Source organism: Solanum tuberosum, unplaced genomic scaffold, assembly GCF_000226075.1.
Source record: "Solanum tuberosum cultivar DM 1-3 516 R44 unplaced genomic scaffold, SolTub_3.0 scf00123, whole genome shotgun sequence".
Taxonomy (NCBI): Eukaryota; Viridiplantae; Streptophyta; class Magnoliopsida; order Solanales; family Solanaceae; genus Solanum; species Solanum tuberosum.
The window spans coordinates 1504558-1522079 of record NW_006239048.1 but is presented as its reverse complement, the minus strand read 5'-3'; the positions used below and the strand labels follow the sequence as shown (position 1 = coordinate 1522079).

At 30.5% G+C, this 17522-nt stretch overlaps 3 protein-coding genes across 3 annotated transcripts in view; 1 reads left to right on the top strand and 2 right to left on the bottom strand.

Moving 5' to 3' along the window:
• Positions 1–2194: 2194 nt before the first annotated feature.
• Positions 2195–2725, top strand: LOC102577744 (uncharacterized). The gene has a single exon (NM_001288062.1). It carries the CDS (start codon positions 2237–2239, stop codon positions 2552–2554), a length of 318 nt encoding a protein of 105 aa, NP_001274991.1. The 5' UTR covers positions 2195–2236; the 3' UTR covers positions 2555–2725.
• Positions 2726–13870: 11145 nt separating this feature from the next.
• LOC107061212 (WRKY transcription factor SUSIBA2-like) lies at positions 13871–14654 on the bottom strand. Its single transcript, XM_015310052.1, has 2 exons — positions 14507–14654; positions 13871–14417 (listed from the first exon to the last, which is right to left on the bottom strand). Exons 1-2 carry the CDS (start codon positions 14638–14640, stop codon positions 13871–13873), a joined length of 681 nt encoding a protein of 226 aa, XP_015165538.1. The 5' UTR covers positions 14641–14654.
• A 1267-nt stretch (positions 14655–15921) lies between these two features.
• LOC102587930 (WRKY transcription factor SUSIBA2-like) overlaps positions 15922–17522 on the bottom strand; it is a 7768-nt gene continuing 6167 nt past the window's right edge. Inside the window, exon 3 of the mRNA XM_015310051.1 lies at positions 15922–16707. Within this exon, the coding sequence (XP_015165537.1) occupies positions 15922–16707 (786 nt within the window). The remainder of the gene's footprint in view (positions 16708–17522) is intronic.

The window sequence follows — 17522 nt, the reverse complement described above, 5'->3', positions numbered from 1 at the left end:
AAAAACGTGACGGTCCTGCAATAATTGCAAAACGTGATTGCAAATGTTCGTGACTACCTGCAACGAGAACAACAACTAATACTTGAAAAAAGAAATCGACAATTACAACCACAATCGCAACAATTGTCTAGATCATATCCTAATTTTTTTTTAATAGTGCTAAATCTGAAAATGACCTACCGGATTACTAAATTATTGTTGTGATAAATTAATTATTATGTTATGTATTGTATTTTATCTTGTATTTAAATTATTATGTTATTTAGTGTCTTGTTATCTTGTATTTAAATTAACATATTATATATCGTATTTTTAAATTAAATTTTTCATCTTATCATTTTAATTTTGTGTATTCTTTATAGTGAAAATTAATAATAAAATCAAGGAAAAATGACAAATATACCCCTGAATTATCATAAATTGTATGTTAATACCCTTCGTTATACTGTTGGGTTGTGTATACCCTTACCATTAATATTTTGGAATGTATATACCCTTGGAATAAACAGAGGGACACGTGTCATGGTCTCAACGGTCTATCCAAATTTAATTTAGTTCTTACCCATAATTAAAAAAACCCACCCATCTTTCACAATTTTAACCCATCCATAACCCAAATTGTAACCAAAAGCACCCAAAATCAAAAGAGAAGTTACAGTAAGATCATCAAAACTCTCAAATTCCTCTTTTCTTAACTTCTGCAACAAAGACTTATTTCAAACATTTAGATTTGAACAACAAATTCAAACGAAGAAGAAGAGCATTTTTTTTCCAGAAACCCTTTGAACAATTTATTATTCTTCATCTTCTTCAACAACAAAACCTTTGTAGAATATTTCAATTAATTTGACTGAAATTACTAATAAAGATTTTGATTTTGAATGTATGAAATTGGAAAAACATGATGAAACTCAAATTCCTTAATTCAATTTCACTTATAAAGCAACCACCAAGTCTTAATCTCTTCCCACACTCAATCCATCAGAAAGCCACTTTTAACTTTCCACAACTTTTGGTATTTTCCTAACTTTTATTGCATATCCAGTTTTTCATGCCTCTAGGAACACAAAACAAGCACCATATTTGAACAGAAACTAGAGAATGAAGCAGCCCACAACTTGTTTGTGTTGACAAGGTGCACGCCAACTATGCTAACACCGAATAAGAAGTGTAAAATCAGATGGTGTTTGCTCATCTTTTATGCGCGGGGCACGAAGGACTAGAAGAAAAATAATTAATTTGTGGGAGAACTGACACGAGTGGGTCTTTAGTTAGGTTAGATTGGGGAAGAAGAAGAGAGTTTTTAACCAGGTTATGGATGGGTTGAAATTATGAAAAATGGGTGGGTTTTTTTTTAATTGTGGGTAAAAATTAAATTAAATTTGGCTAGAACTTTAAGATTATGACACGTGTCCCTCCGTCTATCCTAAGGGTATATACGTTCCGGAATATTGACGGTAAGGATATACACAACCCGAAAGTATAACGAAGGGTATTGACGTACCATTTATGATAATTCGGGAGTATATTTGTCTTTTTTTCCTAAAATCAAATTATATTATGACGAAAATTAGAAAAAATTAAAATACTATTAATTCAAGATTAAAGTAGTATATATTAGATAATATATTTTAAAAAATATTATATTACATTTAAAAAGAATTATGAATATTAGATATTTAATTAATGACATTATATGTAAAATAATATGTTAATTAGAAAGTAATAGAAATAATAATAAAATATTGAAAAAGTGTAATAGAGAGTGTGAATAGTAGTTCTCCAAATTGACTATTCAACTCTCTAAATTTGAAGAATAGAGAGTGATTTGGAGGTGGGTTGAAATGTTTATTTTCTATTTTACTCTCCAAATATAGAGAATGGAGAGTAAAATAGAGGTGGGTTGGAGATGGTCTTAGTTCTTAAGGATATTTATGATCTCTTGGAAGTATTTTTAATCTCTAAATATAATAAAAATCTATTTCGTATAATTAAGGAGTAATTACAATACAAACGGGTAAACAACCATCCAAACAAGGTGCTAATGTTACTATATAAGATAAATTACTCAAGTAAATTTGAGATCATCCCAATTCTTTCCGGCAAGGGTAAAAACAAAGAGAAAAAGGCCCTTTATAGTTTATACATACATTACATTCTCCCCCTTTCCAATACAAAACAAAATCAACTAACCCTAGGGTTTTCTCTCCCCAGTTTCCTTCGCCATTCAATCACCATGACAGGAAAAGCAAAGCCAAAGAAGCATACAGCGAAAGAATTAGCTGCAAAGGTCGATGCAGCAACGACTAACAGGGGGGGCGGTAAGGCTGGGTTAGCCGACAGGTCTGGTATTGAAAAAGGTGGACATGCGAAGCTTGAATGTCCTCTTTGCAAAGTGACTGCACCTGATATCAAGTCTATGAAGATCCATCATGATGCAAAACACCCAAAACTTGCTTTTGATGAGGCAAAACTCAACAATCTTCATTCAACTGGTGTTGCTGAATCAAGCACCAAGCCTAAACCTGGTATCCGTGGAAGTCTTAAGAAGTGAATTCTGTTTCTTTTTTTTAGGGATGATAATAGTTTTGTGGTGGTGGGAATCATATGAATAATATCGAACCCACTTTTACTTTGTTTGTTCTGTTTCTGGTGATGTAATCTTTATCATATGTTTCTTGGTTTATGGTTTGTATGGATGTTTCTGCTACTGCGCTTATTATTCTGCGGTTGTTATTCTGGATATAATTTACTTTCATATATATTTTATATATCTGATTATGTTTTTATTTTTTGAAAAACATAGCTAGCTTTCTGGTTAGGGATTAGGAAAAGTTTTATACTTTGATAGAAGGATCCTTATGATTGGATGATTTGGTTTCCTTTTGTGGGATTACACTGGATTTATTGCTGTATGGTTTTCTTTTATGGGATTACATTGGGTCTGTTGTTGTTGTTGTACAATTACTGCCTTTTTACGTTTGGTGGGATTTTTCTTGGTAGTTTAGTTAGCTGATGTGTTATTGTTGTTGTGAGAGAGCTTTAGGGTCATATTATTGCGTAATTTGAGTGTGTTTCTGGTTGTGCTAATATTAGGGTGTGCAAAAGTTTGATCTTTTGATGTTAAATGGGATGATAGAGTGGGCATGGATAATATGGAATCCATGTTTAGCTTCTTCTGCTATAGTTATCTATGTGTCTTGGTTATTTGGAAGCTACTGCTTATGTTTTCCAGGGAGGGTTGTTGTTTTAGGAATAGTTTGTTTTCATATCCCTTCTTAAAAAAAGAAAAAATTGTTGTCATATCTTTTATAATGTTCACTTGTATTTTAGTCTCTGATTCAAGTTGAAAACAAATTAAAAGAAAAAGAGAAGCGAGTTTTTGGAGAAGAGCCTAGGAAAGTTTTGTTTCTTGATGCAAGAATTACAGATTAGGCTCTGTGATTTTTCGCTTACTATGATGGTTTTTCTTCCTTTGGTTTTCTAGACAGGATCTTATTGGTAGCTTAATCTGCTCTGATGTATTCACATTGTCAGGAGAGAGCTGTGGCATATCATTATATCTAGTGATTTGTTGGTGTAATTTGAGTTATTATCTGCTTGTGTGCTGATATTTTTGGGAGGGAGAAGAGTTTGATGTATTGATTTGGATAATAAGGGAAAGGGTGCCTGCCCGAATTTTAAACTACAGACTGATAGTGAATGTTGTTGATGCCACCTTATATGTTTTTGATTGGGTACAAATATTAAGGTGCTTAGGCATAGTTGAAGAGAAACGGAACAAAAAGACCATGTCGATAGAGAGGAAGTTGTTAAAGAAACTTACATTAAGATTACATGCTTAAGAGCTTTTTGTTGACTTGTGCTAGAATTATTATTGCTTTGTAGTTTCTTTCCCATCTTTTGTCATCTGCTTGCCCACATATTACACCATTAACTCATAAAACATTCAAAATAGTTTTGGTGACCGTCACTAAGCTTCAAGGAGTTTGTTGGATTTGCTTGCCCAGTAAATTCTGGTGTGTTTTTACTTGGATGAAGTTAGGAGATTTATTCATCTATGCTGTAATGCTGCATTAGAACCACATGCTTGCTTTGCCAGTACATTTTCACTGCTTGTGTTAGGTTTTACTGCCTGTCATGTGCCTTGTTTATATTAACTTTGCTCATGTTGCAAATTGTCAGTGTAAACTTATTCGATTAATTATATGTATTTGACTGTGAGATCCAATTTCTTGTCTGCCGAGGATAACAATAGTTATTTACATTGTGCACACACTAGTTGTCTGGATGATGAAAAAAAAGGATAACCATTCCCTTTTATGGGTGGTGGACTTTAAGCATGCATCCTACAAAGTTTGTGCAAGGACATGATAATCTTTAGATTGTAATTGCATTACTGCTTCATTAGTTAAATATTCTTAGTGGAAGTCGATCTCTACATGTACGTCTCTGGTTTTCTCGGTTAAATCTGTATTATAGTTTCATTTTCCTGGTACCAGAGAGTTATGCTGCTCTCTTGTTGTTGACTATGAGTCCTTTAATCTACCTTATTTTGCTTGGTGTTATACAATTGGTTTGAAGATTTGGTGGTTTCCATGTTAGACATGGTAGTGCTAAAGAGTGAAGACTGGCGTGTCTTGTTCAGGTAAATCTATTCTGTATGCCTTGTGTTGCAAGCTCTGAAATCTTAGTACTTATTGCCTGCCCTCTATTGTACATTTGGTGTATGTTTTTCACTGCAACTTGTACTCTTTATGTTTTCCTTTTAAGTGGAATCAATATCCTATTATATATATGTATGTTCCCGCATGCATCGTGGTTCATTTTCTGATAATACTCTTCATCTTCTCCGAGTCCTTTGGTACATGACTGAAATGTTGTAGTTGTATTGTTTGTCACCCCCTTTTAACCAACTGTTGAATGCCTTATTCCCCTACTTGAATGGAACAGTAGAAAAATAGTCTAACCGCTGCTTCTTTCTTACTTCTGTCGAAAAAAAAAAGATGTGGTCCGTGTTGGTGTGTAACAAAATTTTGTTTTCTGTCCAATCTGATTTGTGTATTGCAAAGGCAAGTCCTATTAGGTGGCTTTTGATTCAAAAACTTAAAAGATAAGTTTTTGCAGAATTGTTATAAATATTTTACAAAACATACTTATTTTTTAATGAAAGAAGAGAAAAAGTTATGTCTTTGCGACTTTTTGCAACTTTTTGAAGTGAACGCTACCTTAGATTCCAAATGGAAGTGTGCTTTGGTGGTATGTGAGATGTGATTGTCCCTTGTTTTATCATCACATTATTCAAGGTCTATATGCTAGACAATTATTCTTCTCTCTCTCTTTTTTTTAATAAAAAAATAGACATCAATACATTATGAAGATTGAATAAATTGATTACACACTTCAACTAATCTTCTATTACCCCTTATATATGTTCAAAAGTGAAATTGGAACGTATATAATATAACCGGTTGCACAAGGGGAGGTGTTCCTTTTATGCCTTTTGTATTACAAAAAATGTTGGCTATAATTTATTAAAGTGAGTAATTTCTAAATTTTTGGTCCAACTAAATTTGTCATTTTTGTAACAATAAAGAAGGTTAGGAAGGGAGATATGAATATGATTAGAGTTTTATCGAAAACTTTTTATCCTTCCAAATAATATAATTTTGGGAGAATATATAATTATCCTTCCAAATAATACAAGATTTATAAGGAAAATAGGAAATATTACAATTTTGATTGGATAAATTTGAAATTTAAATTTTACTACTTTAATCTTTGAAAGTATGATTTCTTACACATAAATTTATGTTTTACACTGTAAGTATTAAATTTTAAAACTCAATATACAACGCTGCATCCGCCTCTGAATTCTCATTCACCCTTTATACAAATTTGAAAATGGTTAATAGCATTTCCAACTTTAATAGAGAGCACTGGGGAAAAAAAATACAGATTAAATTTTTATTTTTAAGAATTCTTTTATGAGAAGAAAATGTTATTTACTTATTTTATTTCCCTTTGTTGTAATATAATAATAAAATACATAGTAATAAGATATATATGTAACCAAAGAATTTGAGAGAGAGTATTTCTTCCTACAAAATGAATTAAGTTGGTTCCCTTCTAGTAAAAGATTGCAAGCTTCTTGGAAAGTTGCTCGTAGACTATTTTAGTCTTTAGAAAGCTATTTCAAGCTGCTTGTAAGTTACTTGCATGTTGTTTCATAAAGTTGTGGGTGTATCAAATAAACATTCATAATTTAGTATATTCATAACATTCTCTCTTGAAGGTTAGTTAATAGACATTGTACCTCGTTAAAATTCTTGGCAAATTTTCAAAATGTCAATATTTTAGTATTTAATGGGACCTCTTATCAACATTTTCAATATTTATTAAAATTATCAATATTTTAGTTTGTTATTCTTTTGATTTACATATTTTTTATTTGTTGATTTGAAATAATACAATTATTTAATAACAGAAAGGAGAAAATCATGGGAGAAAATATTTTTAAAAAATGAACATATCACGTAAAATTATCATCAATTATAATTTCAAAAGTAATTAGTGGTATTCATTCCAATATGTATGATATGTGTATTTGTATTCATTATGGTTTTCGTGTTTGAGTTTGTATAATGGTATTTGTATTCATTCCAATAGGTATACCAAATGGATTTGTTATTATTTGTATCCATATATTTATGTAAATCCGTGTTCATTCAGAAAGGATACAACATTGATTTGTATATTTTTCAAAAATGTATATTTTTTCTTAAAATTCCAACAAAATTTGTATTCTAGACATCAAAACATACAAATTTACAATCATAGTAACAATCAAAATTTGTTTTCAAATAAATTGTATTTCATTAAAGCTTATTTCTTATCTGTTATGTATTCCAAAATATATTATACTAATTCATAGAACACCTACTAAATTATGATTCCAAATTATTTTGTATTCCAAGCATTCAACATACAAAAAAAAAAACAATTCAATCATTCACAGTTTGTATCCCAAACAGATTACAAATTATTTTTAAAAATTTACTTTGAAATATGGCTGGTGATTTTGTACTTTCATCTCCTTTGGGTTCTTCTGCGTGTGAGAAAGATGCAAAAATACTTCAATTCATTGAAGAGATAACTAAAATTGTCAATGTCGTATATTGACGCGAAACTCCCAAATTGAATACCTCAGTGACCGTCTAACCTTTAAATCCAATATTCAGATAGTAACTTATGAAGATCTTCAGGTGAAGATCCAACATACAAAATACGATCTAGATCCATTTTCGAATCACTTTTTCAATAGCCATTTTCGAATCACTTCCAAATAAATTAAAGAATCAGCAGTTATTGAATACCTCATTGTTTTTATCTCACTGACAATCTCGAAGTTCAACAAAATCAATCAAATTCACTTCGAAATTTGAATCGATTATTTCAAATTTTTCTTCCCTAATGAAAACAATGGCAAATCAGTTGAATTCACTTCGACAAAGATTGGAAATATTTTGAATGATTTCTGAGATTTCTTAGAAAAATGGAGGAATTTAATTTAAAATGCAAAGTTTAAGTTACGTGAGGATATGAAATAATGAAAGAAATCGTGAGAGAGAGAGAGAGAGAGAGAGAGAGAAATGATAGAATTTGGGTAAAAATTTTAGAGAGAGAAAAGTGGGTAATGAGGTCTTTTATTTTTTCCTTCACCCATAATGGTAGGGTTGCGCATCGGTCGGTTCGATTCGATTTTATGTGTTATTGGTTTGGTTTATCGGTTTTCGGTTTGTAAATACGTCCAACCGATAACCAAACCAATAACATATTTCTTATCGGTTTTTGGTTAATCGGTTTATGACACTTAACGATTCGGTTTTCGATTTAACCAATAAGAAAATACTCATATATATTAATATACACGATAAGAAAGTTTTCATATAAACCATATGAATTTTCCAGCATTTGGCATGAAAGTAATAGTCATAAAAGTAACAATCATTTTTCTTGCAAGTTTAGGCAATTGGCACATTCAAGTTAGAAGCGTGCTTGCAATTACAGAATGTCACAATAATTAGGGTTTTAAGTAATACTGAGATTAAAGTAATAGGATTTGTAAAATGTTATATAATTAGGGTTTACTGGTCTAGGGATAAAATAGTAAATTTAGTATAGTCTTATTGGGTTATCGGTTTAACCATTAACAAAAATCATAAAATTGGAAACCGAACCAATAACCCAATAAAAAAATGTGCGAAACCGTTTAAAAACCGTTAGCCCAATAACCCAATATCAATAAACCAATAGTGTTTTTTTCGATTCGGTTTATTGGTTAAATCGGATTTTGCACACTCCTACGTAATGGAGTCAAAAAGTGGGCTTAATTTGAAAAAATAAAAGGAAGGTAAATAAATTATATTAGGATACATTTTATTTGCTAAAATATTGATATGTTAGAAATTTTGACTAGTTAGCTAATTTATCCAAAAATCTATAGGAAAAGGAGTACACATACTTGATGATATGCATTCTTAGATATCTCATTAAAAATCATTCAAGAAAAATTTATTTAGACAAAACTTTAATTGAGAAAAAAAGAGGAAAATGTGTATTTTTCTCCCCCGAATGAAAATCTATGAGCCCGTTTAGGAAACGAGGCTCAGAACCGGGTGGATGGTTATGGCTCTCGTAGTCGGACTTTGCTTTTTCAGGTTCCAAGCTAGATATCTTACAAGTGATGCATTTCAATATTGAATGATAAATATTTCTTTTTGTTTATTTTTTGGCATTTGAAATTCTTTTTTATCACAGTTCAATTTTTAATTAATAGATCCAATCATCTTATAACTTATATAGGCCCTAGTTGAACATCCAATTGATTCGATATAAATTATCCAAATAATGTAATGGGATGAGAGGAAATAGCTCAAGAGAGATCTTTTGATCCTTCCATTTGGCATCGTAGGATCACTAAAGTCGAGTAGTGAGTTGTCTGACTGATCCGCAATATTTTTTTCAAGACATTTTTAGAGCAAGTCTTGAAGAGGGGCAAACCAAAAATGCTAGAGTGCAAATAAAAAATATAGATTCATAGGGCTTATGCCCTATAACTTGATGTGTAATCCTCAAGCGTAAAAACGTAAATCCAAGATGTAAAAATGTAAGTCCTAAATATAAAAGTGTATGCCTCGAGTGTTACATTTATTTTTTATTGTTTTAAATGTATATTTTTCTACATATCATGTTCTTTTATTATTGATGGAATGTGGATATCTTGGATAAAGTAGGAGTGTCCTCCATGGTGGACAAGATGGGGGGGAGGGGGGGGGGTAACTGGAGGTGGTTTAGATATGTGAAGAGGCAATGCGCAGAGGCCCAGTGAGGAGGTTTGAGAGATTGTATATGGGATTAGGGAGAGGTAGAGGTAAGCCACATAAGTATTAAAAAGAGATGATTAGACATGATATGGCACATCTTCAGCTTAACCAAGGCATGACCTTAGACATGAATGTTTAGAGGTTGCGGATAAGAGTAGGCGGTTAGTAGGTAAATAGGGATTGTCGCATTACTAGCCTTTTCACATAGTCTTTGGCTTTTTATACATGTTATCACCTGGTATTATTATAGTTCTTACTTTTGATATCTCTCCTCGTCAGTAGTTTACTGCGTTTCAATTATCACACTAGTGTTGATTCATCGTGTTAGTTATTATATTTTCTACATTATTTCCATCTACTCTGTACTTAGGTTTACTACACTCGAGCCATTGATATTTCAGAAACAGTCTCTCTACCTCTAAGGTCTGCGTACATCCTACCTTCTCAAGCCCCACATGTGGGGTTCCATTGGATATGTGATTGTTGTCATCTTGCATGTTATAGTGATTTTTCCTTTAAAAAAATAAATGAAGGAAACAACTCTAGAGAATGATACTTACATAAATAATTTTTTTAGATGATTATGCCTAAAATTGATAGGATAGAGATTTCATAATATTATGCTCTTGATGAAATTTTATACATATATTTCTTGGGAAATTTTTCAAAATATCAATATTTTAACATTTAATAGGACTCATTGTCAACACTTTCAAAATTCAGTAAAAATGTCAAAATTGTAGTTTATTATGTATCTTATTTAAGTTTTTATTATTTGTTTTAATTTAAAGAATACAATTGTTAAATAACATAAAGGAGATATTTAGGGGTGAGAAAAATTTTAAAAAGGAACAATTGCTTAAAAGTCTCATCAGTTACAAAAAATTTTAAAAAAATTACAGAGAACTCATCCCACTTGTTCATCAAATTTCTAGTATCGATTTTTAAATTTTCATTGATAATACTCAATTTATGTTGAAATGAATTCAATTAAATCGCGTTTTTTTTTATATACAATCACGGCTTCAATGGATCAGATTTTAGAGCCAAAACCGACTTTCGTAATGATCTAACTCCTCTAAAATTATGTGAAATTTCATATTCAACCACATTTGACACTGTCAATACAAAAGCTACTTAGGGATAAAGAAAGATCCAAGAAAAATTATGCAATTAAGGCATATTAAAACTCAGAAATCATAAAAGCCTAGTGAAATCACACAAACTCAACAAGAAGTATATAATCACTAAGCACGAACATGTATTTCGAAATTCATGAGATAATAATAACCAATCAAATCTTTTTAGACTAAGATCTTACTAACTAGAGAATATATACACTTACATAATAATAATTAGAAATAAATCACAAAACATAGTATAAAAATGTGTCACAATCAAAGCTTGCAGATTGTGCTCCTAATAACGTGCATATTTTTTTTTGGATGACGAGACAACGTTTTACTAATGCACAAGTGAATACAGATTTAAATTTGGGTTTTGTGAACAAAGAATAAAAAAAAAGAAATATATCAGACGAAGAAGAAGAAGAAAAAAAGAGAAAATCGGAGAAGAAGGTTGCAAAGAAAGAGAGAATGGAGAAGAAGGTTACAAAATTGTATTCATATTAATTTTGTTTGTCAATTGTTTTTCTTTTACTCAACATTTATATTTTTATTAAGAACATTGTATTTTTTTTTTAGTTTGTAGTCATTCTAGTAGGTATGTCAAATTGATTTGTATTTCTTAACTTTCACAATCAATTTGTATTTTTTTTAGAATACTGTATCATTCCTCAACAGATTGTATTATTTTCATTATGTATCCTATTGTTTTTCTAGAATCTTGTATCTTTCTTTAATCGTATTAATATGTAATGATTAGATTATATTGTGATACAATGAGTAATATTTTTGTAATACGAATAAAAGAAATATATATTTGGCAGTTATTTAATACAATTTTGATCACTGGGATACAATTTTTAGTTTTCACTATGAAAGTAAAATACCAATTTTAATTTGAATGGTAAAGTGAACACATAAAATACAAAAGTTGTTGATATACAATTATGATGAAAACATTATAAAAAAGAAATACAGACTTATTGTCATTGAAATTGAGATTGAAATACGAAATGAGCACAATAAATACTCACATCAATTGAAATACAAAATTGACTTTGTTGGTATGTCATTATGATGAACACAAAAAAAAAACAAACTTTTCTGAATACAATGTGAGAGTTAAATACAAAATGATCACAGTAAAATACGTACCACAATATGATATTCAATTTTAATTTGAATGGTAAAGTAAGCATATAAAATATAAAAGTTGTTGGTATACAATTATGATGAAAACATAATAAAAAAGAAATACAGACTTGTTGTCATTGAAAATTGAGATTGAAATACAAAATGAGGACAATAAATACTCACTGCAATTGAAATACAAATGTGACTTTGTTGGTATACCATTATGATGAATACAAAATTTAAAAAAAGTAGAATTTGTTTGTATATAAATTGATATTGAAATACAAAATTGTCGTCATTTTTGTTCTAAGTAGAAAATTGTTGACTAAGTTGGATACCTCTAGTAATTCTCTTAGATTCTGCCATTGGAGATTGATTTAGAGTTTATCAAACTCTAAACGTGATTTCAACTACATACAACAATTTTGAACGATTTAAACAAAAATAAAATATAAAACAAATCTTTAAAAACGGATAAGGTTGCATACCTTAATAAAAGGGATTGTGTGAATATCTTTATAAAATATATTTTTCAATTTCTGGAAAAATAAAACAAAAAAGAAGGAAGAGAGAGAGGCGGGTTTTGAAATGGAGAAGAATTGGAAGATCAAAAAAAAAAAAATATGAGAGAGAAAATATTCCCTTTATTTTAAACATATGATAGAGGATTAATTGAAAAATGTGTAATTAAGGTGAGATATAATAGGAAGTAAATTAGGATACACAATCTTTCAAAAATAATGATATTTTGACATTTTTACTAATATTTATAAAGTTATGGAGATTTTTACTAATTAAGTTAGGTTTTTTGACTAGTTTGCTAATTTTCCCATATTTCTTTGTCATTTTGCGTACACTTTTTACTTTTTTCCTTCTTTGAAATCAATAATTAGTGCAAATATTGAGATCATGATGTAATGGTTGATGATTTCATTATTAAAGTTGTCTCAAATATTATCATTTTTTGTGTTTTTACCTTTCTCAAATAATAGTTAATATGACAATATTTTCTATATTATTGGTAATTCATTTGAAGTTATTTGCATAGTTATTAAAACTTTTTCGTTTGTTTATCTTTTAGTAATAAAATTAAAAATACATGAGACTACATTCTATAGATTCATGAAATTTATACACTATGTTTCAAAGCTTACGTCTCGCCTCGCCTTGCATCACAACCTTTTAAAACCTTAGTCTGTAGTACCTATCGCCTTTCTCTTAGTTTAAATATTGTCTTCTTTCATAAAATTCATAGAGGTGGTACTTCTACATTTATATTATAAGTTATCTTTGAAATATTTCTTATGCTTCTTTATTTTTCCACTTAAATCATTAAAATGAAGTTGAACGACTTTAGGGTTTGTCTATTGGGGGCAGGTCCCCATCACATTGTTGATTTTTCGAGCATGACATACTAAGATTTACATCAAAATTTCTTTAAAATTATATGAGATTTTTCACTAAAATTTCAACTTTTGATGGTGATTTTCATAGATCAATTACCAAAAATGATATCAAGGTACATGAAGTAGTCTTAAAAAAAATTCAATTTGATTTACCCAAAATGTCAATTTTGTCACCATCTGCCGCCTCATACATTACGTTTGAATCATTAAGTACTAATGCAACAGGCTACAAATAATGCCACCATGGATACAAAATATGTTCTCTAAGATAGTGAAAATTACTAACCGCAATTAAAATATTTTCTAAGGTCAAAATTAGTGAAGAGTTTTTTAGACGGAGGAAAAAATATGAGATATATAAAAAAAGGGGGAGGGGGGGGAGATTTTATTCCAATATGGAGTTCATCACCAATTAAGTAAGTTTGAAATGAGTAAAAAACATAAAGATATAAAAGTCAGTTCATGAAATATTTTTAATGAGATAGATACATATAAGAAGCCAAAAACAATGTTGAGACTATCATGTTATTTTCAACCCTTCCCATCTTCCATTCCTTTTTTCTCCTTTTTCACATTCCACTCTTACATTATTTCGGAGGTGCAATAGACTAATGAAATTTCAGGACACTTCTAGGGTGAAAAATTCTCCATAACATGTCTGAACAATGCAATAGATGTTTCATTCTTGAATTTCTATTGTTATTGTTGATCTCTTGAATAAGCTTTTGTTTCCTATTGCAAGAGATGGTTATTGTTGATCTCGTGAATAAGCTTTTGATTTCCTATTGCAAGAGATCTGCGATTATGCACCATTTGGTGTTTATTGGAAATCATTAAAATGAAATTCATCAAGAGGAGGTACTTTATTGGGGCCAATAGAAAGATTAGGCAATGAAAAATCAGGCATGTATAGAGTATACGGGAGTGAATTTGATATTTGTGTAGGATTAAAGAGAAATGAATTACAGGATAGAAGGTTCTGTAAATTAGGTGGGAATCTCAAGTCATAGAGGGGTGAAACAACTCCACATCTCAGGTCACTAAGTTGATTTTCAAGAAAATTTGGTCTTGTATATCCAAAGGGCTTTCCTTCAAATTGGAAGTTCAAATCTTGTACTTGTGTTTCAAGATTGGAAACTTTACGGCTTTTTGAAAATGTCAATATAGAAGATTTCCCATTTGAAATTAAAGGTGAAGTTTGGTTTCCAACAGTAGCAGTTGTCGCAACACCATTTGTCTTGTTTATTGAAGGCACTTCATGATTATGTTTTCCTTCATATGTTGTGATGACTGATTTAATGTTTTCGGGTGCCCTTTCTATCTGTGTTCTTACTGGACAACCTGCACTTGTACATTTGTAATAGCTCCTATACAACATAATATTAAAAATAAATTAAGTTATATATTGATAATATAACAAAACTAAGCATAATTATGTATGTACAAAAATACATACCTAGGATTTGGATTTCCCTTCACAACTTTTTGGCCATATTTTCTCCAGCGATAACCATCATCAAGAATATCAATCTCACTCTCTATTTGGACTATCACTCTTGGTTCTCTTGTTGTTCTCGACGATAAATTCATTTCAGTTGGGTAATAGTCTCTTCTCCTAAAACAAAGCATCAATTTCCCAACAAACTAAAAAATTAACATAAATTAAAAATATAAGTGTATTAAAATTTAATTAGAAAATTGTATAGTAATCGTACAATAATCTCTTTTCCTAAAACAAAGCATCAATTTCACAACAAACTAAAAAGTTAACATAAATTAAAAATATAAATAGATCAAAATTTAATTTGAAAATTGTATAGTAACCATACTATAGACCTCTTCAAAAGAACTTGATCTACTAGAGTTTCTATCACCAAAGTGTAGATATAAAAACTTACAAGTGGTTTTTACACGGTGTATAAAAATTTAAACACTTGATATTATAATAAAATAAGGGATAGGCAAGAATTTGTTCTTGAACTCTAGAGAACAAGCGGAAAGAGGTTCATCAGAGCCATAGGGAAAGCTTATAGAGGGGGGTCTTACTACGACAAGTGAAGCCAGGGTTCCCTTTGTTCGGTGCGAGGGTTTCGCTCGTTATAGGACTTGACCAAACATCTCACGACACGAGCTGACGACAGCCATGCATCTTTCTGATGGTGAAGGAAGAAATTATGAATAGAATTGAGATAATGGAAACGAAGCATGCGGCAAGGCCTCCCAATCGGGAATCTTCGTTCCTCTTTTATGATGATGAATGGAACTGTTATCCCGCGTAAGCCTTTGGAAGCAAACAATCGTAAAAAGGAAAAATAGAGAAGTAGAGCTAAGGTAAAAAACATGGACAATCCTGTGTATTCGATCTAGTGCTCTCACTTGCCCCCAAGGGGCCAGAAGAAGATACCCAATGTTCAGGGTAGAAAGCCAGGGTTTGGTACTTTGACGAGCTGGCCGCCGAGAGAGCACTGAGACGAAGAACCAAGCTAGGAATTTCCCTGCCCGTGTCTACTTCTTGAAAAACCTAAAGGGTCAAGGAGAGGTCTTAGGAATTCCATCCCTAACGAGGTAGAAGTGGAACAAGCGCTCTTAGCCTTTTGCTTGAGAGTAGGACTTGTCTTGTCTTTGACTTCAACCCGCTGCTTGACTACTCGACTTGGCTATTGAAGAAGCTCTTTGCCTTTAGGCACCAGGAGTAGGCAAAAAAAGACGGGCTTTCCTCCAACTGGCACGACTATACATTGACATTTCCTAAATGATAACTATCGATAAAATAGGATCAGCAATACCTTAAATAAGATAAATTATACTACATCATGTTAAAATACATTAACTTTTTATAATGTTATTTGTGTATATAAGTTAAATACATTGTCAAATGAAGAAAAGGATATAAGGACAATGATAGATAAAAAATAAAAAGTACCTCCTTTTGTGCTCAAATTCATTATCATCAATATCATCACCTAGGGAAATGATCCCTTCCGTGGCTCTAACTTCATCTTCATCTTCATCATCACAACTCACAAGTGTAGAAGAAGGTTCATGAATAGTTTCGGGTATTTCAAACACATTCATATTGATATTTGAATTATTTAATATTAATGAATCAGAAACCTTTGTCAAAATAGATGGTGAATATGTTCTTTTCAAACTTGAAAGAGCTCTAACATTCTTATTGCCTTCAAATTGCATATTCCTATAAATATTTGAGCCACCATTTCCTTCATTCTTTTTTGATATCCCTGTTAAATCACAGGACTTTGAACTTATCGTTGCACGTCGAATAGGTTGAGATTTCTGATGATTATGTTCCCCTTTATAGATAATTTCGGTAATTTGTCCATTTAGAGAACGTTCTACTTTTTTCTTCACAAAGCAATTTTGTTGAGTACATTTATAGTAGCTTCTAGGAAATTCACTACCTTTGACAGATTTCTGACCATATTTTCTCCAAGTATATCCATCATCTGGTCCGATTGAATTAGTAATATTTGGATTCATTGCACCTCTTAAAGGGCAATTTTCTAGATTAGTAGTATTTGTTAAGCTAATACCACTCATGTTTTGTTGATTATTTATATCAGGAGGAGGTGATGTATCTGAACTGCACTTCTTTAAGGTAGTTACTTTCGGAAATTCATGATATCTCGATATAATCTGCATTTAAAAAAAAATGTTTGAGCAATCTACGGATTATATATTACTTTTTACATTATTAACATAAATATGTCTGCACTACAACAAACTATTCGTTATATTTTTTAAATACCTAATTTTATTATTTTTCACTTTAGTTTATGAGATACTATTTACTTATTAGTTTGTTTCAAGAAAAATGACAAATTTCAATAAATAATCGAAAATGATTTAACTTTAGAATTCACATTTTTTATCCTTAATGACATTCTTTAAAAGTTACAAAAATTCTATAACTTATTTAGCATCACAAATTTAAAAAGTCTTTCGTTCTTTTTTAAATTTGTATATACACTTAGGTGCAAAATTAGTGTCATATTTCCCTTTTGTCTTACTTATTATTTATGGAATATTATATTTAGAAGCCAGGAAGCTTTTAAGTTCAAAACAAATATCTCATAGTGATATAAATATTTATATTAGTAAGCGTTAATTCAAGTTAAAGAAAGATATGTGTTTGTAATACATTACTTTGGATCTTATCATAAGAAACCTTATTTACCTATATGAGGATTTAATTAGTTTAATTCAAGTAATAAAATATTTCTATGGATAAAAGAAGACAATCTTTATTTCTTTTATATTTTAATAAATATTTGTACTCTTTTTTTTTCTAGAAACATCAATATTTTTTAATTAAGTAAAAACAACATCATAAATTCAATATCTGAAAATGGTGAAAATCATTTACACACCTTAACTTTGTTTTAAAAATTAAGCCTCCCTTTCAACTTTGAACAGTAAATCCCCCCCCCCCCCCCTCTTCTCTTCTTCCT